Source organism: Phoenix dactylifera, chromosome 7 (assembly GCF_009389715.1).
Source record: "Phoenix dactylifera cultivar Barhee BC4 chromosome 7, palm_55x_up_171113_PBpolish2nd_filt_p, whole genome shotgun sequence".
NCBI classification, from domain to species: domain Eukaryota; kingdom Viridiplantae; phylum Streptophyta; class Magnoliopsida; order Arecales; family Arecaceae; genus Phoenix; species Phoenix dactylifera.
The window spans coordinates 10,621,821-10,649,801 of record NC_052398.1 but is presented as its reverse complement, the minus strand read 5'-3'; the positions used below and the strand labels follow the sequence as shown (position 1 = coordinate 10,649,801).

The 27,981-nt window shown below is 43.4% G+C and overlaps 2 protein-coding genes across 3 annotated transcripts; one reads left to right on the top strand and one right to left on the bottom strand.

The window, feature by feature from the left end:
* The first annotated feature begins 27 nt into the window (after positions 1-27).
* Positions 28-14,246, top strand: LOC103711014 (nucleoid-associated protein At2g24020, chloroplastic-like). Of its 2 annotated transcripts, none has more exons than XR_005512559.1 (7): positions 28-183; positions 1,615-1,754; positions 8,544-8,644; positions 8,734-8,773; positions 10,736-10,807; positions 12,717-12,873; positions 13,778-13,834. XR_005512559.1 is itself a non-coding variant. In XM_008796981.4 (7 exons), the coding sequence occupies exons 1-7, from the start codon at positions 102-104 to the stop codon at positions 13,995-13,997; spliced, it is 567 nt and encodes a 188-aa protein (XP_008795203.2). In that variant the 5' UTR covers positions 30-101; the 3' UTR covers positions 13,998-14,246. The 2 variants fall into 2 exon arrangements, 1 of the variants encoding a protein (XP_008795203.2); XM_008796981.4 differs by lacking the exon at positions 12,717-12,873 and adding an exon at positions 13,923-14,246 and having other exon boundaries at positions 30-183.
* Positions 14,247-25,496: 11,250 nt separating this feature from the next.
* Positions 25,497-26,510, bottom strand: LOC120111405. The gene has a single exon (XM_039128456.1). The coding sequence runs from the start codon at positions 26,508-26,510 to the stop codon at positions 25,497-25,499; it is 1,014 nt and encodes a 337-aa protein (XP_038984384.1).
* Positions 26,511-27,981: the final 1,471 nt, after the last annotated feature.

The window sequence follows — 27,981 nt, the reverse complement described above, 5'->3', positions numbered from 1 at the left end:
GAAAAGATCGATTTCTTCCACGCTTCCCTTACCCCTCCCCCTTCCCCCCTCCCCCCTCCTCCTCCTCCTCCTCCTCTCTCATTTCCTCTGGGCTCTCTCCAATGGCGTCCGTAAGCGCTTCAACCGGCAGCCTGCTCAGACCGACGGACCGGATAGCCTCCGCCTTCCCCTCCTCTCCCTTCTGTGAGTACTCGCATCTCGGCCCCATCACCGCTTCCTAGGTTTTTTCTTCCCCGGCATTCGATTCCTTCGATTGGTTCTGCTATGGAAAGTAAATCGATTCCGTGATTTGTATTTGACGCTGGATTCTTTGTTCGATAGGTTTTCTAACTTCTCTCTCTTGCAAATTATCGAAGAATATAAGCTTCTTTAGCATAAAATTCTAGCTGCTTCGAGGGAAAAATAGGTTTCAGAGATGCTCCATTGAACAAGATTTTGTTGTTTTCTGGCAGTTAGGCGTGTACTGGATTCCTGATATGATAAAAAGATCTAGCAGGCTATGGGCTTTTTCTCTTAGGCTTAGTGTTGTTGTTGGCGGATTCTTCTTTCTGAGTGGTTATTGTGTTAGAAAGTATGGAATTTCCCTGATCTCATGAGATTTCGATGAACTGATTTTGGTTAGCTTGAATTACCAGTTTCGTTCAAGTTTAAGCTTCAATGAGATAATCAAAAGAATTAAGGTATCTACATTTGCAATTTAGTGTTAATGCTGGACCTTATGTGGTACTGCAATAACTTCTATAGTAATTCTGTTAAAACCATATTGTTAATGCTGGGCTTTCCACCTTGACCTTTGAGCTATGCATCTGTCTTAAACGAGAGTGAAACATTTTAGAATTGAAATTTGAATACCTGTTATTTGTTAGAAGAAAACACTGATTAAGGTGACTAAGCTGAATTGCTTAAAGTTATAGCTGGAAAGCTCCATATGATTTAGAGTTTTCGTGTTTCAATAATTTAATTATGATGCATGCAAAAAATATCCAAGTTGGTTGGTAAAGTAGAGTCCTTAGCTATTTATCCATGCCTCTTGATGTTCATGAACCATCACTAGGTTAGGACAAGTCCAGTTGTCGCTTGTCAACTTTGCCTAGTCATTTGACTATAAGATTGTTTCCTTACCGTTCCTTCCAACTCATCCTAGTTGGATTCCAAATGGAAAATGTTTTAGGCTTATAATAGAGGTAGCTAGTAAATGCTCTGCACTATTTAGATGGTCTAAGGTAAGATAGCAATTGTAATCCAATAACAATGTGCTATCATGTGGTGGTTTTCTTGCAGCTTTGTGCATCTTCTTAAAAATTACAATTGCTTTTGTATATCTCTGCTTATGTATATGTGTAAGGGAGCATGCTCCTCATTCATGCATATAACGAATCCTGGAACTTTTCATAGATATTTGGATTAACTACTAAATAAGTATAGATTCATGTGACATCCCATTCTTTAATGATATGGACAGTTTACCACATGATCTTCATGGCACCTTGTGCGTCTGAAAGCTAATAACTACTGGTGATATTGTTTGTAGAAACACATAAGAAAACCTTTATGTTCTTGTTTTTGGGCATTCTAAATTTCACCTATGACCAATTTGTGCATGCTCCATTTTAGGTCATAAACTTAAAGCAAATGGTGCTCCAATTTTATCATGGCCCCTTAACAGAAGAACACACTTATCGAAGTCTCTTCGTGTATATGGTTTATTTGGAGGAAAAGGGAAGAGTGAGAATAGTGATGATGCTCCATCAAAGGTAAGCAAGCCAACCATTTGTTGCCCCATTCATATTCCGTTGAACTTTATGATGCTTTTCGGTCATGGTCTGCTAGCTTTACTAATTGGAATGATTTAAACATAGACTATGAAACTTCTATTCCTCCAATAAATAACAAGTGAATGTTGAAACCTTCATATAGACTCTTTTAAACACATATAACATAAAAATAGTTTTTTAATACTCACATGTTCTTCCCTTTTATCTGTTGACATTATTGCAAGATATGGAGATAAGCAAGATGATGCTTTTGAGAGCAATCTTGCCCATGACATGGAATGTTGAAAAACAAGAAAATCCATGGAAGGATATAAAGACCATCATATCACTGCTAGAAAACTAACTTAAAATAAAAAAATCCTCATTCTCTATCAAGAATGCACTCTGGTTCTATTGTGATTTCAGCAATCTGACTATTTTTTTCCTCTAGATGGACCACCATACAACAAAAAGGAACAAAGTCCTCTTCTACTAGATCATTATGAACCTGTTTCTTTGTGTAACTGCTGATGCCTTCTTTTGCTTATCTATTGAGTGCTGATAGGTAGTACATACATTTCCTATAACAAAAGTCAGAAACAATTCCCATCTCCTTATTGCACAAAATTTGGTTGTCATCCCACCTTCCAATGCTGCTCTAGGAGATAGGGTCATCTAGATGACAACTGTTTAAAGACTTGCACTTTTTACAAGACTTTTATTTATCGTAGACTGTTTCTCATGTTTGATAGTTACTCTGAAGGGGTTACTAAAGTGCCTTTATTCAATGTATAGATACTGGAAACTCAGGATTATGGATAAGAATAAGATAAAAAGGCTATTGAGTGGTTTTATGTTGGGGTTCTGTTAATTGGTGTTAATTGGTACTGAAGAAGTTTCATGCACAATGAATGTTGAGGTGAATAGGTGATAAAAATACAAATAAAAAGATTGTAATGGATTGGTAAATTAATTTTCTTTATTTATTACTTGTAAAGTTTTAACTTTATAGGAGACTTTGAATTCATAGAAAATTTTTGAATTCTTGTTTTGTATCCACTAGAGTCATACTTAAGGTGCCTATGCTTGAATTTATCCGTTTAATTTGAGGTTAACTTTTAATTGACTTCCTATGCCTTTACATAAGTGGTGTTTTAAGGCAACAAATTTTGAAGTTGGGTTGTTGACTTTTGCTCAGAGGATTCCGCATGTTTATTCCTGAATAAGCAGTCCTGCTCTTCTTTTTTAATTTTGTTCTCATGCCTGTCTTGCCCATAGCAAGGTAGTTCAGAGGAAATATCCTTTTCATTTCTTTCTTTTAACCAAGTAAGATGTCACATGGAGTATTTAAGTAGCTTAAGTTAAATACAAATTGATGTAGGACTGTCTAGACCTTAGGGGTCTATAGGGTCTAGGCAAGCAAGGCTTAAACCTTTAGGTTGCCGGAGATTCCAGCTTATTTGTAAGTTTAGGGTTTTAAATATAGCAAAGCGATCTGCTGTGCTTTTGGCTAGAAAGAGGGGACTGTTAGTGGATTATAAGGATGGATTCAAGGAGAAATAAAAAAGATGGTAGCAATAGATTTGATTCTGCAGTACTACAGGTTCAAGACACTATCGGTGTTAGAGGCAGCAAGGTCAGGGTTTGCAGAGATCAACCATGGGCTGTGATGGAAATCCATTATGCTCTCTACTACAATATCAGAACAAGGTCTACTGTGACACCAGCCCTGATCTGACCAGAAAAAAAGATCCCGACAGGTGGTTGTTTGCCTTCCACAGATGGCTAGCAGTGGCACAATGGCGAGGAAATAGCTTTCTCTGTTATTAGGTCTGCATGCTATAAGGGTCTAGTATGTTTCTGCTGCACATTAGTTCATAGCAGCAACCGCAAGAACAACCAGGCTATAGAAAATAAAGAATAGAAGCAGAACTGAAGGCAGTAGAAAGTGGTAAAAGGAGAGGAAGGATAACATGGTACTTGCTCCGAGACCTATAGATCACATCTAGGGTTTGAAGACCTCACAACTCCATTGTAGAATCACACCACGAGAGTAAAGAAAACCAAAGACTCCATTCTTTAATTCATAATCTATGTAAAATCTGATTCATCAAACCATAATACTCCCTTCTTATAACAAAACAGAAACCCTAATTTGGCTCTTTTTTAAAATCCCAAAATTGCTCCTAATAAGGCATAGCTATTGTTCGTTGTCACTGTAGCATGAACAGTACCATAAACAGTATGGAATAGTAAATAGGTCTCATCAAGACAACAGTTAAAATTTGAAATCTTTTAATCTTGGCCTTTGATTTTAAAAGTCCTATTAAATCAAAACAATAACTGGAAATAACAGAAAAAATAGAAAATTGATAACTATAAATCTAAGAAAAATCCCATGTTGGAGCCCTTCAATGCACCATGTCATGTTCTCGATCTCCATCATGAATGCTATTTGCTGAAGGACTAATTTTCTATAGAGAGAGAGATAAAAAAAAGCAACTCAAAAAGATGAGCATCTTACTTGGTATGGTGGAGAACTATGAGAGCAACTTCATTTCCATGAGATAGGTGGATAGGTCAGTGCATCATTTGTTTAATCAAGGATGCTTCAATCATAAAGCAATACCCAAGCTTAGTTCTTGAATAGATCATATATATTTCCCCCAAAATATATTGAAGGTTGTCCATTAAGGTGTCCGTTCCAACTTGGCTCGATATTCTTAAAAAAACTTGACATCATGGCATCTTCAAAATTTTACAAATTTATGATCATATCACCAAATGAGCCTAGTGCCTCAGAACACTAGCCTGACTTTAAACACAATATAAGTTTTTAGAGGTGAGGAGCTGACATGGAAAGGTGGCACATCACGATTTGACAATATGCAGTGGCTCATTATGAAAGTGTCCAAATGTCCAACATGTTTGGGATCACAACTAATCCATCATTTGATATATCTAATTAACGTTCGATGCATCAAGCTATCAATGGGAATAACAAAAGTTATATCCTTTGAAACTTCCTTCCGTAGCCTATGATAGATCTAGCCATATGCTTCCTTGTATATTATTATGAACTCCTTCCACATATTCAAGTCCCCAGATGAGTCAACACACCTTTGCCATGTCAAAAAATGCATTGCCTTCTATTCATAAGAAAGTTTCAACATTTAAATTTTGAAGTGTACTATGGAAACATATGTTCTACTTATACTTTAAAAAGTTTCAATGACCTAATACCTGTCAAAGACAGTTTAGAGGGTCTCATCTGATGGTTATTCGAAGGTAAATTTGAGGTCATCCTTCTTGAAGAATTTATATTGGCCCAAACCAATCAAATCGTGCAAGGGCAAGGGGAGAAGCTCAGGTGGGGTAGAACTGTGCAAAAAAGTTGTAAGGATTGACTGATGGGGCTATGACCATGTTAGTCAATTTGAGAAAATGCTTAAAATGAAACACATAATGCTTAAATTAGAGGCTTAATGCTTTTAGCAACTGCAAGAAGGAAATAACTTGATGAGTTCAGTAGGTAGAAGTTTCTGAACTAGTTGCATGGACGAAGACCGCATAATCTGAGGATATACTCAGAGTTTAAAACAAAACCAGATTTAATCTACAGATTTAAATGATGTAGTGGCTTGCTAGCTTCATATAGTTAAAAAGGTCTATCCTTTACACGACAAATTGATGAAATGTATGATCTCTTCCAAACACGATGACACAAGTGGGGCACCAAAAGAACTTTGATTTTTGTTGCTTTCTTTGGAAGATTTTGTACACGTTTTTACTAAGTTAGTGGATGTCGATACAATCTGATTTAGGAAACATGTGACCCTCAGTAAGGAAGAAAAAGATATCCAAGCAAAAGAGTGGATGAGGTTACTTATGTTGATGATGCCAAGACATTTCTACATTAAGAGAATATTTGAAACATTAGAAGAGCGGCATCTATTTGTCAATGACGAGAGACATTTCTACATTAAAGAGTATTTGAAGCATGAGAAGAGCGACATCTATGGCAAAAAGAAGTAGGCATAATTATAGATGTAGGAGTTTCCTCCAATCTTAATTCTGACCTTGTTGTTGATGGTGGCATCTCAAGGAACATCATTTGAGCTTGTCCAAGAGCCCAGCATGACAATAAGAAGAAAACTTCATTGGCTTGGTTCCATGATCATGAAAATGTCATGGTGATTGAACAATGTTTCATCACATTCTTTATTGGATGCTTCACATTAATCAAATCTCATTGGATGTGGAGCCTTCATCGGTCATATATCCTACTGGCTGGCCACTATTGTATGATCAAATAGGAACTCATGATTTGGTGGTCTAGACAAATCATGCATAAGGGACAAAAGATTACTTGGACCAAAGTGCTATGCTGCATTATAGGAAATCAATATTTAGTTCAGCTGTTTAGGTGACTATAATTCCTTGTTGATTGTAATGTGTCCATATTATGGTATAAAGATATCACATGGACGATCACTGCCCAAGAATATAGTAATGGGTTAGCTCATAACTCAAGGACGAAATTCCTGTACCGTATGTTGTCCTTTGAGTGGTCCACATTCTCAAGATCCTTATATTGAATGGTTATCAAGTCAATTAAATTTTATGACATTATAATTAAGCGTTTTAAGGATTTTGACGCCTTCATATGCAGGTATTTATGTTAAAATCGAAAAGCTTGGTTTGGATATTTGTCAAACCAAACAAATTCTAGTTTTGGTACTCATGGATCCAGCTATGCCGGGAATATCAAAAATATTCATAAAAATTGAACTCCAGAATAAAATGAAGGAAAATATGAAAATGCTAAAAAATAATAAATTAGACATCACTTAGGGAATATTATGTTTCTATGCTTATGGGTTTAACATTTTTGTGCTAAATCAACAAAGGTAATTTTAAAAAAAATACAGAGTTCAGTAGAAAAATACAACTCTTTATTTGATCTCTAACACATGACAATCTACATGCTGACAAGTCTGAGCTTTAGATGGCCAAACCTATCTTATACTTCCACGATATTGCTCCCTAACCCAGTATCAGGATACTCCTAGAATTTCTCGAATCTCACAAAGTCTTGAGTTTAATCTTGAGAAAATGCTTTCCAGAACTCATATAATGAAGAAATGATGAAACTAACTTGTCTATAATATATTTAGGCACATAAGCTAGTTTTGATGATAGATCCAAACCCACCCTGATTTTGAATCTGTTAGTTACTTCAATTTAAATGTTTTGGGAATTCAGTTGAAACTTGAATTGTGATTTAAGGAGTGATGCAATTTGTAATTCATTGTGATTCTGTTAGTTACTTCAATTATTTGTTTTAGTTCAGTGGTTTGCCAAAGCTGCTTCATACATTTCTTCTTTGCTTTCTGATAATTTTGTTTCTGCTTGTTTTAAGTGGGAAATGGATCCAGAACTTATAGAATTTAAGACTGGATGATAGGAGGAAAACAACTTAAAAGCGCATGTATCATACAATTACTGGAAATATTCACTGGCAGGCACACCTATAAAAAGTTGCTTTGCTCCTTGTTGAGAAAAGAGTGTCACTTGGATAAGTTGGCAAGAGGAAAATATAATTGGGTCTTTTTGGAGCAAAAATTCAGAAAAAGGAAAATGAACGTTCTTTTAGTTATCAAATCTATACATCTTTATGTCACATAAGAATTTTGTGTATATGTTAATTGTTTCCTAACTAAATATAGTTTTTATCCATTTAATTGCTCTTTCAATTTCCTATAGTTTTGGTCTATAGCTTAGTTCAATTACCTTATATATGTTACCGTGTGCCCTCTGATTACTTATGCCAAGTCATGGTGTGGTACAAATTGAGAAAACCTGAGACTAATCCCAACCCCATGGACCTTACTTTCTTGTCCATTTTTTGAGACAGATGGATGTCTCACTGACCTTGAGTACTGGCTACCTTTTCTTTTATATGCTTAGACCTTGATGTTCAATATTGATACCAGATGGAACACTTGTCACTGTTTGTGCTCATGAATTGTAACATAATGCCATACGGTGTAAGAAGTGAGCACATAAGAGTGGATGGGCAGTTGAACCAATTAATTATAGTGTTCAGGAGTTGAATTGAGATGGAATGAACTAGTGTAACCAGGGTCTAAGGGGCACTAGATCTTGGATTTATCTTGAAGGGATTGTGAAATATGTCAGGAAGCCCAAATATACCACAGCAGTGAATAAGAAAAACTGGCTGTGTTAATAAATTCAGCCCTTGGTAGAAATTAATTGCAAAAAAAAATCATAAACTGGCTGTAATCAAATAACATTTCTGATTATCGGTAAGGTATTAATTCTATGATGAGATATCGGATCAAGACATAAAGAACTATCTTTCCTTGATACATTCTAGATAACTCAAAAAATTTTATTCCCTGTAATTCTCTTGGCCTTTTTCTGTTGATTTCTGTCTCAGTTGTTACAATTGGGTTTTCACATGGGACCAACACTTGTGAATAAGATTTGATGCTAGTCTAGATCAGTACTTTGGAAGATGATCTGAAGATAGAAAATTGACAGCTTTTAGGTTCTGACTTTGAGAATACCATCCTAACTCAAATAGTAGTTAGGTAACACCATATCCTCTGTTGTTGTCTTGATGTTTATCAATGTATTTGTAACTTAAGCATCCATACTCTGAACTTTTACCTATCGATAATATGGATACCATCATTTTCTCTGTCTATGGTCTTTCTTTTTAAAAGTTAAACTCACTATATTCATCTGCTCCATGTACTTTAGGCAGGGATGTTAGGAAACATGCAAAATATGTACGAGACTGTTAAGAAGGCTCAAATGGTGGTCCAAGTCGAGGCTGTCCGTGTACAAAAGGAGCTTGCATCGTATGCATTAGTTATCAGTTACTGAATAATGTTTTTCCATTATTTTTCATGGGAATATGGCTTCACTTTGATCCCTCTTTGTCTCACAGAGCAGAATTTGATGGTTATTGCGAAGGTGAGTTGATCAAGGTATGTCTGCCAACACCTGCTGTTTATTTTGATCATGACTGAAAATTGAACCATGCTAACCTAATACAATGGGTAAATTGCAGCATGTGTTCTCTTATATTGTTTGACATGCCTCAGGAGTTTTCTTTTAAATTGTTCACAACTGTGCACACTCAGGAATTTTTTTTATCTAGGACTATACGTTAAATATAGTTAGTCTGCAAAAGATATACCGTAAGCTTTTATGCTCCAGGATTTTAATGTCTAGGTGTCTTGAATGTCTAACAGGACAAACTCCCGACAAGTCTGATATGAAGACAATTTTCTAAAAATGAATTATTAATTCTAATTATATGCACGTCTATATGTGGGCTTAAATAGCCAGGATTCATCAAACCTTCGCTTGCTTGGAGGCATCTGGAGGCTCACGCAGCACAACCGGCGAGCAGAGCCAACCCCAACCATTACAGTCATGAGACGCGCGGGCGTGATGTCCTGAAATATAATTAACTACATTTGCTGGTCAATGGCAATCTTGTTTGGAAAAAAAGGAATGTGTTTCACTTGATGTTAACTCAAAAAAGAAACGAAGAAAAGGTGTGGGCTGTGTCACTTCAATACTTGACAACTCAAATACTGGCACTTCAGTATAGGTGTCCTTTTCAAAATTCTATGACAAGTTTGGAAACTACATATACTTAATTAACTCTTGTGTAGTGCCTAGAGGTACCTTACCATTCTACCAAGCGCTAAAGCTTTATCAATTTAAAGATCTGAAAAAATGAAGTGTAGAGTCATTTTCAGCGTTTAAGATGGAAAATTTACCATTCTATATTGTAAGATGTTCGTGCCATGCCTTACATCGATCACTCACATTGATACAATTTATGTTATCTTTGTTAAATTAATTTATAGGTCAATGGCCCATTCGAGATCTTTTAGCATTCTTTAGTCTGCATTCTCTCTTATATCTCCTCTTTGTGCCTTTAAGAATCATGCTAGCCATGACTTATTGCCTTGGTGAAGATGTTCCTTGGAACATGATGTAAGGAGATGAGATCTCTTTTTGATCACCATTTTCCCATAAATAGCTATCAGCATCAATATGCTTGGTGCCTCAATGAAACATTGTACTAGTGACTGTTATTTTATAAACCTTTCTTAAACTTAACCTTCTGTTCCCATTTCTTTTTTATCCTTAATTTCTTATAATTTTTAATGTTTCACCATGCTGCCACTTTTGATTAGTCCGCTGTCTTTCGGGGCTTCCTGTGTACACTTGAAGTTCCCATTTTCTCTGCAGATATGCATGGTAATACATGCCTATATTAAAACAACAATGCAATTATGCTAATGCATTGAAACCTGTTTCACATTTTTGTCATTATGCATATCTATTATACACATTGTATCATTACATGCATATAAGGTCATTATCGGCAATAATGACACAAGCTTAGTGTTTCTATTCTCCTTTCCATGTTCCTGGTTTCACATCCTGTTTATCGTAAATGCTATCAATTCACTATTTGTTGATAGTGTAATTGTTGTACATGTTTTCATCTTTAGCAAATGTGCATGTGCACATCTTTGTAGCTAGCTCAGATCCAGTCCAGGTCTCTTTGAGAATCTATGTCATACGACTCATACCTCTGTCAAAATAACTGCCATTGCCTTGTCCATAAAGTTACTTATAGTTTATATATAGCATTTGTAGTTCAATCAGGTATGCAACTAATGGATGACCGAGCATTGGTACCTCTGAAATTGTCCACAGGGATATGTTTATAAAGTCAAATCAATGTAATAGAATGTAATCATGTTAGCATCTGTAGTAGAGAATGTAGGTCTTATTTCTATTTTGAGTTCAGTGTCCACTATCATTCCATGCTTTGCAGCTGCATACCAATAGTGCATTCCCATATTAGTATGAAAAAGGTTCTCTATAGGTTCTCTGTTTAACTTTAACTAATGATTTTTCAGGTAACAGTTTCTGGAAGCCAGCAACCTCTACGCACTGAAATAACGGAGGCTGCAATGGAGTTGGGGCCTGAAGTAAGTTCTGATTTTGCAACACCTTCCAATGGCTATGGGAATTTTGATACTATCAGATATAGTTGTGTGTATTCAAATAAATGATCTCAGCTTCAATTTTGACCATATGTTGTGATGTTGTTTTAGAGAAATCTTAATTGTGGTCAAGTCATACTTTGATATCGAAAACTTGATTATCCCATGTTCTGGTTATAAATTTTTGGTATGTTATAGCTTATCAATATGCTTATTTAGTGTATAAGGTTTAAACATTCAAACAATTTTCGAGTGCTGACCCATTTGCCAATTTTGCAAGTTTGTGAATTTTAATTTAGTCTTGGATTAATATTTAGAACTTTCATTTTGTCTCGGCAAGGACTAAGGACATTGTAGAGTGCAATTTTTTCCCAATTGGTACTTGTTGAACTTATTAGGGACATTCTGGATAAGAATACTTTAATTGTTTGGTTCATTTCATAGTCATTCCAGTATCCTTAATGGTTGGAATCAAGGTACGCGGAACCGATCGAACCGGCGTACCGGTGAAGACCGGTACGGGTACCACCGGTTCTGCTAAAAAAAAAAAACGCGCGGGCGCGTTATGCCACAGCTGTGGCATTAAATGGGCTCGCGGCCCCGCGCGGAAAGCCCGCAGGGGGGATCGCGCGCATGCGATTCCCTGTGCGGGGACCGCAGATCGTACCAAAAAAAATGGCGTAGGCACGAGTGGAGAATGCGAGTCGGGGACGCGTTTGCCCACTCGCGCCCGTGTCCTCAAGCGGGGGCGCACTGCCCCGCGCGCGGGACTGCTCTTCTTTTTTTTTTCCTTCTCCTGTTCATCTTCCCGACCCTTCTCCTCCTCTCCTTCCCGAACTCTCTCATCCTCTCCTTTCTTCCCCTCTCTCCTCTCTTTTCCTCTCTTTCCCCCCTTCTCCAGCGAGCAAAGGAGTAGGAGCCGCATCAGAGAACGGGTGATCCTCGTCGGCCCAAGAAAGGAGGTCGGGCCTTTGGGAGGAGGTAGGCTTCTTCTTCTTCTCCTCTCTCTTCTTCCTCTTCTTTCTTTTTCTTTCTTCCTCTTCTTTCTTCCTCTTCTTTCCTCTTCTTTTTCCCCGATGCCGGTACCAGGCTTGTACTGGTGCAAACCGCACCGGTACGGGCAAGAAGCCCTTCGAACCGAATTCTGTGACTGTACCGTACCGGTGCTGGCCAGAACTAGTACGGTACAAGCTGAACCGGTCGGTTCCGACCGATTCAACAGACCTTGGTTGGAATATTCTACCTTGGGTGCTGCGCTTGTTTTCCGGTCTTACTCTCAAACATGTTCCTACTCCCACCCCCACTTCCTAGCATCGTGACCTTTTTGTAAAACAAAAATTATCTCACACTATCATGTTAGAATCATTCTTGTTCAATAAGAAATGTGGCATTCATTATTTTGTCATTTTTTGAGAATCTATGGAGCATCCTACTCTTTAAGCGGTGCAACAACTATATGAGCAGTTTTTATTGTTTTTATGATGTTTTATTATTGTTCTAATCATATTCCTTGATGTGCCTCTCACCTGAAATTCTTCAAGCATCTTGCTTCCACGCTGATGTACTAGAACCTGCTGATGCTTATTATGGTTCTGATGGTGATATGCATGCTTATTTATTTATGGATAGGTTTTGTTATCACATTGCCTATACTAGTCTCAGAAATGAGCATCTCATCACACATATAATTGCCAAATTTCTATTATATCATGTTTATCAAGTAGCATGTGAACTACTATGAGGAAAACTGTAGAAAGGGTTGACACCTGGTTGACAGCCATCACTAAGACTTTACACAACAGTGTTCTTAATTTAATGCTTCATATTCCATAACTGACTCCATTTTGATGGGAGAAGACTTATAAGATGATAATGACTCACTGTTCTGGTGCAGGAATACATTTTCTGCCATAGGGCACAAGCGGTTTAGAGCCATTTCCTGATGCATTTTTTCTCATTTCTTTGCTTCCACCAGCCTGTCAGTGAGCCCGTGACAGTGATGGCATGAGGAACAAGCAGTGGATTATGCATCCTTATGTGCACCACCATTTGTAAAATAGCACCATCCTTCTTTTATATGATCAACTACCTTTTCTCAACATTTATGTCTTTAAAGCCAGGTCTTTATTTGTCTGGCATTCTTAATTTTTATAACTAATTTAACATTATATCATTAATGAAATCAAGGATGGTGGAACCGTCTCGAACCACCTGGTTTGGGGCATGCTGAGCCATACTAGCGGTGGACTGGGACGGTACTAGCAACCAAAATGAGAAACCGATGATGAAGGGGGAGAGGGAGAAGGAGAGAGGGGAAAAGAGAGAGGGAGGGTGGGAGAGAGGGAGAAGGAGAGCAAGGTTGTGAGAGAAAGAGATTCCCTTTAACTTAAAGAAGCGAAAAAAATTTAAAAACAGGTCGAGCCCCTGTTTCGTTCGAAATAGGGCTTAGATCCGCTCGGCTCTGCCCAACAGATGACCGGAGGAGGAGAGGAGGGCTTCCAAGCCCCCTCTCCCTGCATCTCTCTCTCTCTCTGTCCCTGTCCCTTTCCCTCTCCCTGCATCTCTCTTCCCCTCCCTCTCTTCTCTCTCTTCCTCCTCTCTTTTCCTTTCTCTCCTTCTCCCTTTCTGGTTTCCTTTTTCGGTACATGTAGGGACGGGATGGCACGATACCGTTCCATACCATACTGCCGGCCTACTCACACGAGTGCCGGTTCCAGTACTGCAGACTTTGGATGAAATGAACATATAATTTTTTTCAGTATATATATGATCTAGTTTCAAGCTGGAGCATGTCATCCAGGACATGAATTGACACCAATTTGAAAGACATGTTCGTTCAAAATTTTTATACAATTTAATGTTATCAATATTCACTGTGAAACATTTTCTTAGATATTCTTCTATCAGTGTAATTTAAGAACCCAGAATTCTCATCCTTTATATTATCTCCTGCAGAAGCTCTCTTTGTTAGTAACTGAAGCATACAAGGATGCGCACCAAAAAAGTGTCCAGGTAAGACCTATGGCCTTGTAATCCAATATCCAAGATTTGAGTTTCTTACGTGCGTTAGGCTAAAAAATTGCATGCAAATTCCTTTCAGGCCGTGAAAGAGAGGATGAGCAACCTTGCCCAAAGTCTAGGAATGCCACCAGGCCTCGGTGAAGGGCTCAAGTGATGAGAGGCAGTGTTATTTCACCAAGGCTTCTAATGCTCATCGATTTTGTATACTAGCCAAGATTAAGTGGACAGATGACTGCGGGCATGCATCTTAATACCTCTTCTAATCTGACACAGTTTGATTAGCCACATAAAAACTTGTGCTCATCATGGTTATTGTATCAAAGAGAATGTCAAGAACCCTTTATTATTATTTTTCCAAATAATTTATTATAATTAGTTTGATGCCTACAGGGAAACTGCTCAATGGTAACACCTAGCTGTTAGTAATATTTGATATATTTCATTCTATGGTATAATTAGAAGCAGTGCCATGTCATTGCATCATACTGTTTCAAGCACTCAAAACTGAACTTCTCACGTCACCAGCAGTGTACATGATATACTAGATAAAATCAGATCAAGTGGATATACTGGCAATTGGATCCGTCTATTGCCGTAAGATGTCCAGAAGCTGATTCAATTTCAGATATATGGCAGGTTTGCCTCAAAAACGGATAGCAGTCTCAACCTGTTCAGGGGTAATGTTGAAGGCTGCATGAATTCATGAATTATGAACACATACAGTACCAAACAATCCCATGGGGCCAATTGCAAACCATTTTTGGCCAGGAGCAATCATGATGTTATTTGCCTCTATTTATTGTGGTTCCAATCTTACAAGTTGTGCACAAATAATGGCTAATGCCCAAAACCATTATGACTTGTTATGACGGTAGTGATGAATTATAATTATAGCTATTGCAGCACACTCTATTAGCTGTTACCAAATAATGTTATTTGATATATTCAGAAAGTATCAAAATAAATATTATTATGAAAGTATACTGATGTGTATTACCAAAAAGAAAAGGTTAATTATGTGTACAATGTGGATGTTATATTGAGCCATTGTAAGTCATTACCTAGCTACATTCATCATACCATTCAATATGTTCACTGTGACAGAGATCTCTGTTCTTTCTTTTTTGATTTTTAAAGGTGCTCTTGTTAAAATTGATTAATTCTGACTGTGGTGTTTAGAACAATTGGGGACTGGCGATCCTAACTCTGCTAAAATATATAGTAGGGGAAAAAGACTAGGCTTTTTTGTATCTTTTGCTTTTGGCTTCCTTATCTAGATTCGCTTAAATCTTCCAGAGGGAAGAAACTGGCCAGTGATGTTAGGTTATATTCTTTTCTGCCCGGGCATGGGCATGGCTTACAGGGAGTCACAGCTACAGGAGATGTCTTAATGAGAAAATGAATCAGCTCAAAAGACTACCTGAAATAATGTTGATAATTAGGTTTATTTTCTTCGAAGCTTGAACAGCAACATTGTCATTACCTGAAATAATTCAGCAGGCAAACTGTTGGATAGTTATCTCACTTATCATTGCTTATTTCATTTACTCATGATGTTCTGCTATGAATTATGATCATATAAGGATATTGATATTTTCAGTCTTATATGCTTCATTCTTTGCTGATACAATGTCAATTCTCTATTTGACCCAGAAAATCCTTATGCAACCATTTCTACTGATTAGTTTACTCTTTGTTTGTTCTTTGTCTAGCATGCTCTCTGTCTGCTAGAGAAATAGTAATAAAGATTTGTATTAAATCATAAAATATCACAGCCATTCATCAAACACTATAACCCTTATATCAGATATATGCATGGCTCATGCCTGCTGCTATTCAAACAACCTCCCAAATATCATCTACTTCTCTCTATTTATTAGTTATTCCACTTAATAGTTATAATTTTCTTTTCTATTTATTTCCTTAAAAAAAATGGAGAAAGTGGATGTTTCTTTGCCTCTCTTCAGAAGTATCGCACACCATCCGTTTCCCTGAAATTTAGCTGTAAATTTCCAACAGCAAAACACCACATGTAGTTGGATGACCATGTCAATTGGATACCTATCATTGGAACTCTGTGAATGCAACATTAGGACAACAAAACATATAAAAATAATCCTCCATCCATGTGGTCTAATAACAAACACTCAACTTATTATATTCGCACTCTATGAACGGCAACATTAAGACAATAATAACTCATATAAAAAACCCTCACAACTCAAACAAGTAAAATCACTGTAGTGGGCCAACCAGCCAAGCCGTGAGTCACAGCATTGGCTATTCTATCTATTTTTTATTACATCTTCAATTGGGCTGAAAATGGCCCAAGCCAGTCCAAAACTGGTCGGGCCAGGCTGGCTTCGTATCGGGTCTTGGACCAGGCCTGAGATTGTTTGGTCGAACTTGAACTTTTGGACCCGATGTTGGACCGGGCCTGGTTTAATTCTTGGCCCGACCAGGGTCCAAGACTGACGTCTGGCTCGAAACCCGGGCTTGGAACCTGGCCTCACCAGGGCCTAAACTCTCCCTTGTCGTGCTTCATTTATCAACAATGTTTTCTTTAAAATTAATCCACAAGTTATAGCTATGTTTTCATGCTTAGATTTTGATTAAGATTATTTAGTATTTACTATTAAGATATTCTGCCGCTAGTCTTTCAGGTGTACTTTGGACCAAGCTAGCTAAGAATTTTGGGTCACTCAGATCAATTTTTGATCGAGCCTAGAATTTTAGCTTAAATAGTTTTATCCAGATTGGCCTGAATGAATTTTAGACTAATTTTTGCAAAAGTATTTTTGAACCTTTGCTTGGTCTAAATTTTTGGACTGGGCGCCTGGAAGGAAAATAAATAAATAAATTATAAAAACATCCCTGTTGGAAAAAATGTTGATACCTTCGACCCTGGACATAAACAGAGGAGAACGGCCTCGGTCCCGGCCGAGTAGCCGACTAACCAAAATAAGCGACTTCGACCCTGACTGAAAAGCCGATCAACCGAGAAGAACAATCAATATGTGTCGACAAGAACTGACAGTCCTAACAACCGATAGCTCTAGAGGTCCGCAGTCGCGGCGGCACCATGGCCTAGCCCCACCGATGTTGACCACCGTCCACACGAACTGGCATCCACACCTCGGTTGTACTACTAGCATTTACCTGACCATCATTGTATGCCACGTCAGGCTAGATAATGACAAAATGAGCTCCTCTATATAAAGGGGCAGCTTGGGAAACCTCAGTTATGCATGCAATATTACTCATAGAGTCTATACTATATTGAAATCCTTTTCCTTACACATTGTTGCCTCTTGATTCTGACTTAGTTATCAGAGGACCTCTAGCCGGAATCTCTCCGGCAAGTAGATTTTTTGCAGGCTATACACTAAGGAGAACCACCCCCTGCACCACGGTCGGCCTGCTCAGCTTCTTCTCCCGCCGACCTTAGGGTTGTCCGAACTGTGCTCCGACCTCGCCTAATTTCAGCACAACAATCCCTTTTGCGATTTACAATTATATATTAAAAATTCTATTTTTTTTAATTGGAATCTCAAAATTATAATGGCCGGGAAATTACTAATTTATCTTCTTCTATTAAGATATAAATCTGCAGAAAACTGCCGGACACCATGCTAATCTTGAGTATTAAGCCCTTCGTCCCCAGCTCCGTTCGCGCTCATTTGACCCGCGGCCTAAAGTGGAACCTACGTCTCCATAAGAAACGATGGCAGGTCAACATAGCCTCGAACACGCCGTCAACCTCATCACCGCCCACTTCGGATCCTGAAGCCGTAAGCCCCCACCTCCTTTCTCCCCGCCCATCATCCCCCTCTCTCCTCTCTCCTAACGCACGTTCCTCTTCTCCACTGAAGGTTTGTAGCTGCCTCTTCCACCACAGGACCCTCTCCCTTCAAGAAATCATCCGCTTCACCAAGCTCTCCTCCTCCCAGGTCAGGAACTGCCTCCTCGTACGTCCTCATCCACCACAACTGCGACCAGGCCTTCTCCACTCCAAGACGAGGTACTTTCTTGAAGTTGGTACTTTGTCTCTTCTCCTCTCTTTCTATCTCCAGATTCTAAGTACCAACAAAAACCTTTCTGTTGGGAGAAATATTGAACACCTCGACCTCGGGCCAGATCTGCCCTCTTGACCCCGAACTTAAACCAATGAGAACGGTTTCAACCCGAGCCAAGTAGCCGACCAACCGAGGTGAGCGACTTCGGCCCCGACCGAGGAGCCGATCGGCTTTTACCAATCTAGGTGAGCGACTTCGGCCCAAGCCAAGGAGCCGATCAGCTAAGGAGAACAATTAATATATGTGTTGATGAGATCGACAATTCTAACAACCGACAGCTCTGGCAGCCCATAGTCGCGGCAGCACCACGGCCTGTGCCCCACCGGCGCTGCTCGCCACCCATGCGAACTAGCACTCGCACCTCGATCGTACCATCAGTAGTTACTTGTCCATCATTGCATGCCATGTCAGACCAAGTAATGACAAAATAGGCTCTTTTATATAAGGGGCAGCCCGGAGAACCTCAGATATGCATGCAATATTACTCATAGAGCTTAGATTCCGTTGAAATTCTCTTTCTTCCACACTGTTGCCTTCCGCTTCTGACTTAGCCATTAGAGGGTCCTCGCCGGAAACTCTTCGGCAAGTGGACTTTTTGTAAGTCACACATAGAGGAGAACCACCCTCCGTACCTCAATCAGCATGCTCAGTTTCGTCTCCAGCCGACCTCAAGATTGTCCAAGCTGTCTCCGACCTCAACCCGGTTTTAGTGACAATAGATTGGCACTAGAGGAAGGGTCACCATCTCCCAGCAACATTGATACCCATCGAAGGGAGAGACAACCAGCATGAAGACACGAGGAGCTCGCGGCACATCGCCTGCTTCGCAACGCCACGCTCTGACCTCTCGAGGGTCGTTGCAAAGCTCGGAGCTTACTCCACTAGAACGGCCTGTTGCACCTGTGGGTAATAAGCAATTTGACCAGTTCATTCAATAGGTGTAAACCCTGGCCATGACAGTCTAGGGCATGCAGCAGGCAGCAACACGACTGGAGCCGGTCCAGCCGAAATCTGGCCAGCCTAGCCACCGCTCTCGGTTGCCAGCATGCAACATGTGCCTAGTCAGCCACTACTCTCAACACTGAGATTCGGAGCGGTCTCACCAAAGTCAGTGTACTCTGCGGAGTAGTCCTGGCCGGAATGAAAAATATCGTACTTTGAGCCTCCATTTCGGCGAGGGCTCCCTCTAGTGACTCTTTCCTATTTACCGTGTTGAGTCTCCATTCTGGCGGGATACCGACCTCGATCGGAGAATCGATAAAATGGGCTAGCAGATTCGGGCCGTCATGGGACAGGCTCCGAGGGCCAATAACGACCTCAACCTCTCCTCGGAACCCCCTTTTGCCAGGCGGATCATGGAGGAACCGATTCTACCTTATTTCAAGATGCCTCGGATAGAGATGTATGATGGCGCCTCGAATCGCTTAAACCACCTTGAGATTTTTAAGGCTCTCATGATGTTGTATGGAGCCACCGACACCGTGCTTTGCATGGCGTTTCCTGACCCTTTGCAAGACGGCTCGATTTTGGTTCTTTGGGCTTCAGCCCAATTCCATGCACTCCTTCAAGTATCTCTTCTACCTCTTCGTGACACACTTCGACTGCAACCGAAGATAGCACCGCAGCTTGGACGCAATGCTCTATATCAAGCAGAAGAAGAAAGAGTCCCTCATAGACTATGTTAGCTGCTTCAATGTGGTGATCCTGGAGGTCCGCAACCTAGATAAGTTGGTTGCGATGTTAGCGATGAAGAGTGGCATGTGGTTGTCAAGCATCCTTTTCTTCTTGAAAAAGCGCTTCTCCATCAACTTTGCTGAAATGCTAGTGCGGGCCGATAAGTACGCCAATGCGGAGAAAGCCATAGGCTCCCATCGCGAGTCTGGAGACAGAAGATCCCTCGGAGGAGGAAAGGGGGGATGTGAGGAGCGTAGAGAACCGAGGAGTGTCTCACCTCGACATGAGAAGGGCTTGCAGTGAGGGTTCCCAAGAGCCCTCGTCAGAAGTTTTGAAAGTACACTCCTCTCACTGCTCCGAGGGCCTAAATCCTCATGAAAATCAAAGGTCGAGGCTATCTACGCCCTCCACATCCAATGAAAGGTCTGATGACCAAGAGAGGTCAAAAGAAGTACTACCACTTCCGTCGAGACCACGACCATGATATCAAGGAGTGCGCTCAGCTCAAGGATGAAATTAAAGCACTCATTTGGTGCGGGTGGCTTGACCAATATGTGCACCCTCAATGGGACTGAAAAGCACCTGCTTCAACCTTCGATCTACCACCCTCGGAGCCAATCGACAATCGCACGACAGTAGGCATCATCAACACCATTGTTGGCGGACTTGTCGAGGCCCCAAGTGCCTCAGATTATCGAGCTCCTCAAAAGGATGACTACCGAGTGGCCATGGACCCCGCACATGGGTGGGTCGTCGGGCCTAGGGGCAGTGGGACCGGTCCCATACTCATCAGCCCTGACAAAGTAATCATGGAGTACGCTCCTCAATTCAAATTCTCTACCTAAGGCAACAAAACTAAGCACGAGGTGCTCATCAGAGGACTTAAGTCTTCAAAGAAGCTTGAAATCCAGCAACTGAAGGTTTTCAGCATACAAGTTGGGGCACCTCGATAACATTCTGATCCCACGGGCCTAAAACTCCGACAACCCTCGTGCCTTTTATGAGTGAGGACCTTTGTATTCCAAACTTATCTCTAATAAAAAAATCTTTTTGTCATTTTTCTGTCTTTCAGATCGGACGACTACAACAAATGTATTCGACTTGAGTCATGCTGGGGATGTGTGGCCCACAACAAAGAAGGCACCCGGGGATGCCCGAGGCCCCCTCAAGACCGGCCCTCATGCCAAAAGCTTGGCTTGCCACTCGACATCCTCAGGTCGTAAATGGCCCAAATAGAAGACCAACCTCACGCCGAAGGCTTGGCTTGCCACTCAATCTCCCCAGGTCGTTAATGGTCTAAGCAGAAGACCGGCCCCTGAACCGAAGGCTTGGCTTGCCACTCGACCTCTCTAGATCATAAGTGGCCCAAGCAGAAGACCGACCCCTGCGCTGAAGGCTTGGCTTGCCACTCGACCTCTCTAGATCATAAATGGCCCAAGCAGAAGACCGACCCCTGCGCTGAAGGCTTGGCTTGCCACTCGACCTCCCTAAGTCGTAAATGGCCCAAGCAGAAGGCTAGTCCCCGCTCTGAAGGCTTAGCTTACTGGTTGACCTCCCTAGATCATAAATGACCCAAGAAGAAGACCGGTCCCCACGCTGAAGGCTTGTCCTACCACTCGACCTCTCCAAGTCGTAAATACCCCAAGTAGAAGATCGGCTCCCGCACCAAAGGCTTGGCTTGCCACTCAATCTCCCTAGGTCGTAAATAGCCTAAGCTGAAAGCCGACCCCCACGTCGAAGGCTTGGCTTGCCACTCGACATCACCAGGTCATAAATGGCCTAAGCAAAAGACTGACCCCCATGTGAAGGCTTGGTGTGCCACTCGACCTCTTCTGGTCGTAAATAGCCCAAGCAGGAGATTGGCTGCCGCCGAAGACTTGGTGTGCCAACCGACCTTTCTAAAATAGAAACGACCCTAGTAGAAAACTGGGCCCACTTAGAATCTCTTCTGGATCTCAATCTAGGGATGTCGGGGCTGCAACAAAGGAGACACCCCAAGCCGACTTGAGATTTCCTTCAGCTGAGCTCACTTAGAATTTTTGGGACCTGAACCCTGAAAGGATCCGACCGAGCCCAAGATAGGCTAAAGCCTCCCAAGGGGAAGAGCTTGGCAAGACAACCCATGCTCAAATCAAGAAGTGGTCAAAAGCAAGTAAAGGCCGAAGTCAGGTACTTTGGAAGTTCCTTTCTGTTATTATTATCTTTTAGTGTGTACATTGACCTCAGCAAAATATGAGCCAAAAAGAACTACAATGGAAGGTCAAAGTTCCTCGCGATGACCTAGACTCAAACAGAAAGTAGATGACAAAGACAAGATCAAAGTTAGGTACTTTAGAAAATTTCTTTACTTTCGTAATCTTTTAATACATTTATTAACCTTAACAGAAGCTGGGCAAGAGGAGCTACAAGAAAAGGTCGAATTTTGGGATGATGATCTGAACTCAAACAAAAGGCAAACAACAAGGATAAAACTGAGGCCAGGTACTTCAAAAATTCTTCGTTTTCATTAATATTGCGAATCTTTATACTTACCTTAGCAGAGGCCGGACAAAGGATGAGTACATTGAGCTCGGTTTATTGAAGAAAAACAAGCAAAAAACATTGATACTAACTGCATGATACCATACTGGTCCAGTGGTTACAACAAATTCTTCGAGTGACATATTCTTTATGATTAATTGGATAACCAACTCCATAGTTAATGACCCTTATCTACTTCAAAGTGACATTTCAAAATTTTTATTTACAATCATCGACTCATATTTACTGAGAATTTAATGGTGCAGTATACTAGGTTGCATCTTTTGTCACAAACCATAAGGGCATGTTCTTTCGCGTTCTCTCTTCTGCTCGCCACCTTTGCGATATATTGTATGCAAACTCAAGTAGATGTATACCAGGATTGTATGGTATATCCGACGTACCAAAACAATCTAGTTATTTTTCTAGTTTAAATGAATTATTTTGGTGAACTAGATGGAGGTTAGAGTTGCACAATTAATGATAAAAAAAAATGGCCATGTCCTCGAAGAGAGGTTGGTTGCATCGAGAGGTCAGCTTTGCTAAGGAAAGCAGTGATAGAATTGAGGCTTTTGGGCCGCTTTGTTGGGCTTTCCTTGAATATGAGATTGTCATCCCTTTTTTTTTTTTTTTTGCTAAAAACGGTGATTCATACTACACAGGTACGAATGCACCTAGAAGAGTCTGCATACAAAATGTCCCGAAATGCACCAGGCAAATCATCCTCACCAACCCATAGGGAGCCGCCTGAGTGGCTCGCAACATACGCCGCCACCCAGTCCGCCGCCCCATTGGCCTCTCGGTATACATGCACAGCTCGACATAGTACCCCCTCCCTCAGCATCAACCATATATCCCGGAGCAATGGATGAACTCCCCTCTCGCTGTGAGAGCCCTTCCGGATCCAGCTGATCACCGTGGCCGAGTCTCCCTCCAAGATGATGGAGCTCGCCCGAAGAACAAGTCGCGCAAATCGCAACCCCATCCAAGCCGCACGCAGCTCTGCTCCTGGAACCGAGCTGTCGAAGATCTGACAGCCTCCTGCTGCCACCATGCTGGACTCCGGGCTCCTGATGACAAACCCGGCTCCACCCCTCCTACCACCCTCCTGGACTGAACCATCAAAATTAACCTTGAGGAAGCTCGGGGGTGGGGGCTCCCAGGTGAAAAACACCACATGAGGAGCTGCCGAAGCAGAGTGGGAGCCCCAGGTGTCCCGAACTGTCAAAGGTCCATGGTCCATGTCTGCGTAGAAGAAGTCCGCAGCCTGTGCTCGGGCCCGCTCCATCACAAACCACGGGGACAGACTGATATCACCAAAAATACGGACGTTCCTGGCCAACCAAACCTGATAAGCTATGCATGACGCTCTGATAGCCGCAAAGCGCGTCTGTGGGGAGCTAGACCAGCTCCGAACCTCCTCCAGGAAGCACTCCCTCCGGCTCCAAGCGCCCGCTGGTAGTCCTGACAGTCTCCAAGTCCTCCTCGCCCAACCACACTGAAAGAGTACATGATCCACTGACTCCTCCACCTCACAGAGCGTGCACAGGGGGGAAATGCCAACACCCCGTCGGCTCAGCTCTGAACTAGTCGGCAGTCGGTCCCAGGCCACCTTTTAGAGGAATAGTGCCACCCTCTGGTGTAGACCAAACCTCCATATCCAACCACAGTCCCTACCCAGCTCAGACTCCTGCAGAAAAACCCGAGCAACATCACCCACTCTAACTCTGGTCCTTCATGTAGTGCTCCAGACCCTGACATCTGGACCTGCTGATCCAGGAACGGGAAGAGCCCGAACCCGCTCCGCTAAGTGCTCCCCAAATAACTGGCCCAGTCTGTCCTCGTCCCACTCCATCTCCCCTGGCACGAGGAGATCGCATACCCGGAGCCCCGCAGCCCTCTCACCTCTGATCATCGTCGGCCACAAGCTCAGCGGGAGGGCATCCACCCATGGGTCCTCCATCACATCAATAGTCCGACCGTCGCCAATCAACCACCTGGAGTGTGCCTGAGCCATAGGCAGATACCTCCCAACCACCCGCCACATGAAGGAGCTCCTCCGACTACCCGCCACCTGGCCCACGAAGCCTGCTCGACCATATCTCGCCATCATGACCTGACTCCAGAGACCCTGTGGCTCCAGCACAAACTGCACCGCCCGCCTCGCCAGGAGTGCCTCTCGCCTCGCCAGAAGTGACTGTACCCCCAGGCCACCCTCGCTCAGAGGCAGACAAACTCTCTCCCAGGCTACCAGATGCACCCCGTGGCCCCTCCCCAAGGAGCCCCACAAGAAGCTACGCATAAGCCGCTCAATCCCCACCAGCACCGTCTTCGGCACAACTGTGTGAGCCATAATGTAAACCGGCATGGAGCAGAGCACTGACCTGACCAGCGTCAGCCTGCCCATCATAGAAAGCGATGAGGCCCTCCAACCCTCAAGCCTACTCTGAACTCTCTGCACCAATGAGGAGCACTCTGTCACCCGCAGCCTCCTCCCAGTAATCGGGACTCCAAGATAGTCCAATGCCCCCTCCAGCTCTCGCATCCCCAATATCCCCCTGATCTCCCGTCGCACCCTCCGCTCCGTGCTCGGACTAAAATGTATAGACGACTTTTGGAGATTAATCCTCTGTCCAGATGCCGCACAGTACTTAGTCAACACTCTCTGAAAGGTCCGGGCATCCCTCGCTCTCGCCCTGGCAAGCAGCAGGCAATCGTCTGCAAACAACAAGTGAGAAATGGACCGGGCACCAGGGGCTGGACTATAGGCAGCCAACCCCTGGTCCTCGCAAGCTACATGTAGGCAACGAGAAAGTACATCAGAGCAAATAATGAACAGGTATGGGGACAGAGGACATCCCTGGTGAAGCCCCATAGTGGCTCGAAAGAAGGGGGATGGAGTACCATTGACTAAGATGGAGAAACTAGGCCCTTGCACACAGCCAAGGACCCAGTCAATCCAGGTCTGATGGAATCCAAAGCTCTCCAATGCACGCCTGAGGAAGTCCCAGCGGATCCGATCATAAGCACGCTCCATATCCAATTTCACAGCCATCAAACACCGCCTCCTAGAAGCACGCTGCAAGTCTCCCATCATCTCCTGTGCTAGCAAGATATTATCCGATATACTCCGTCCCCCCCACAAACGCCCCCTGCTCCATACTAATCATGCTAGGCAACAAGGCCCTCATTCTCTCAACCATGATCTTCGCTACTACCTTGTACAGAGTAGTACACAAACTAATGGGCCTATAGTGGCCCGGCTCCGCCGCATCCTGACGCTTCGGAATCAGGGTGATATAAGTGACCTGCCAGTCATCTGCCATCATTGCTCGAGAGAAGTATAACTGCACTGCCTCCACCACTGACCTCCGAATGATACTTCAATACCTCCGAAAGAAGAAGGGCGGATATCCATCCGGACCTGGTGCCTTGTCCTCCCCCAGGGCCCAAACTGCCTCCTGCACTTCTCTATCTAACACTGGCTGGATTAATGCTGCATTTTCTGACTCCTCAACCCGGACTGCCGGCCTGGGAAGCTGATCCATCACATAGGGCCCCTCTACCTCCGTCCACCTGGATCTGAAAAACTCAACCAGAGCCTGTCTCACTGCACTGTCCTCCACCACCCGCTGGCCCGCCCCCACCCTCAACGACCGAATCATATTCCTTTGCCTTCTAATAACCGCCGATCGATGGAAGAAGCTAGTGTTCCTATCACCCTCCTTGACCCACTGGACCCTCGACTTCTGCCGCCAAATTGTCTCCTGCTGATGCAGCAAGGAATGATGTGACGCCAAATAGCGTCGCAAGTCCGCCATCTCACCCTCCTCCAGCTCCCCCTCACGGTCCTCCCTCCCCTGAAGATCTGCAATCATACCCTCCACCTCCTCTAGTCTCCTGAATATGTTACCCACTACCTCCCTGTTCCATCTGCGAAGACGGCGCTTGGTGAGCTCCAATCTCCGCGACACCCTCTGCATGGCATCTCCCTGTACTGGTAAGCCCCAAGCCTCTCTAACTATTCTCCAAGATTGGGGATAAGACAACCACAATTTCTCAAAGCGAAAAGGACTATGATAACTAGAACTTGAAGCTGTAGAGATCAAAAGAGGACAGTGATCTGATGCAATCCGAGCAAGATGGCTAACCTGGTAGGAGGAGAACCGCTGAATCCAGTCCGGGGAGGCAATGGCCCTGTCAAGCCGCTCCCATACTCTCGGTCGTCCAGTTTGATTGTTACACCATGTGAATCGCGGTCCGGCAAACCCAAGATCCACTAAGCCAGACGCATCCAGAAACTCTCGAAACTCCCTCCTGTCCACTGAATCAGAATAGACTCTGCCTCCTCGTTTCTCAGAGGGGCCAAGGATGCAGTTGAAGTCTCCCACTACCATAGTCGGCACCCCCTGGGCCAACAAATATGTCAGCTCACCCCAGAGGACTCTCCTGGTACGGTATCAGTACTGGCATAGACCCCACATAGGACCCATGGGGGTTCATTCGGTTCCAAGATGACCATCACAACCTGCTGCTGGCAGTTGCAAAAGACATCAATTGAGGCTACTCCACGTCTCCACAGCATCACAATACCTCCAGACAAGCCCTGAGACTCGATCACAAAGGACTCCCAATCAACAGCCAACCTCCGCAACACCCGGCGCAACCCTTCTCCAGAAATTCGTGTTTCACAAATAAAACAAACCTCGGGACAATGAAGTTGAACTAATCTCTTGAACGTCGTCAAGAATGAAGGCTTGGCCGCCCCCCTACAGTTCCAAGCTAGGATTTTCATTTATCAATATGGTTTAAGGATGAGGCTCGCCCCTGACTTGGGCTAACCTCACTCTGTGAACCCCTTGTGTCTTCCACGGACTCCATCCCACCACCCTGAATCACCGCGCGCAGCAGGTCCACCACCATCCCGTGGGTATGAATCGGGGAGCCAGAGCCCTGACCAGAGCTGCTTGGGATGCCTCTCATCACCACCTTCGCTGATGCACCAAGGGAGGGCTCCATCGGCACAGAGAAGTCCACTTCACCCGTAGCTGACAACCCCTCTGTTAGCAGACCCGCGGCTGCTCCACTCTACACAGTCGGTGCCAACAGCCCCTCCATCGACCCAACCTCCAGGGACTTCCCTGTAGCCGGTGTCTTTTCACCGCCACCAGCCACAGCCTCCCTCGGCTGAGGAACCAATTCCACCACCACCGACCCGGAGCTGATCGACGTAGAGGTGACCGCCGCTGGCCCCGTAGCTTCCGCAACTACAGGGCCACCCTTCGTGGCCGGCCGGCTTGGGGGCCTCACCGGCGGCAAGGAGGCACTCCGGAAGTGCCTTATTCCTTCCTCCCTTCGTCGGAGCTTCGGATCGTCGAAGGAAGACGACGATATTGACCGAGGGAGATGATCCGGTGCATTCCGTCGCGCCCCCGGGCCCCTGGACGACTTGGTCGGGCTGCGAGTCCGCTTCATTGGGCTTGGCCCCTTTCCACGGGCCAACCCAATAGCACTAGCCTGGCCCACTCTCGCCTGACCCAATCCGTCCTTAGGGTTCGCTGATGGGCCTGGATCCGGCCCGACCGCCTCAACCCGCCTAGGTTCCGCTCGGCCCATTAGATCAGACACCGAGTTCAACCCGGACTCCTCCCAGCCTGTCCCCCTCCTTCAACTCCGCCCCTTGATCCTGGGGGAGGGAATCTCCCTGTTCGCCGGACATCGCCGGAGTTGTGGGAGGAAACGGGCAAACACCCTCTCCGTGCCCAAGCCTGGCACACCTGTAGCAGAACCCAGGCAGATTCTCATAGCGAAACGCCTGCCAATGAGAATCTGCACCAACCTGGATGAAGGTCCCTGGCCGGAATGGTT

Bases quoted from the DNA above. Each gene is read 5' to 3' on its own strand.
- LOC120111405 (XM_039128456.1), bottom strand. From the start codon at position 26,510: ATGGTAGTGGGAGACTTCAACTGCATCCTTGGCCCCTCTGAGAAACGA.
- LOC103711014 (XM_008796981.4), top strand. From the start codon at position 102: ATGGCGTCCGTAAGCGCTTCAACCGGCAGCCTGCTCAGACCGACGGAC. The intron at 184-1,614 runs GTGAGTACTCGC...GCTCCATTTTAG, and splicing joins CTTCCCCTCCTCTCCCTTCT to GTCATAAACTTAAAGCAAAT. The intron at 1,755-8,543 runs GTAAGCAAGCCA...CATGTACTTTAG, and splicing joins GTGATGATGCTCCATCAAAG to GCAGGGATGTTAGGAAACAT.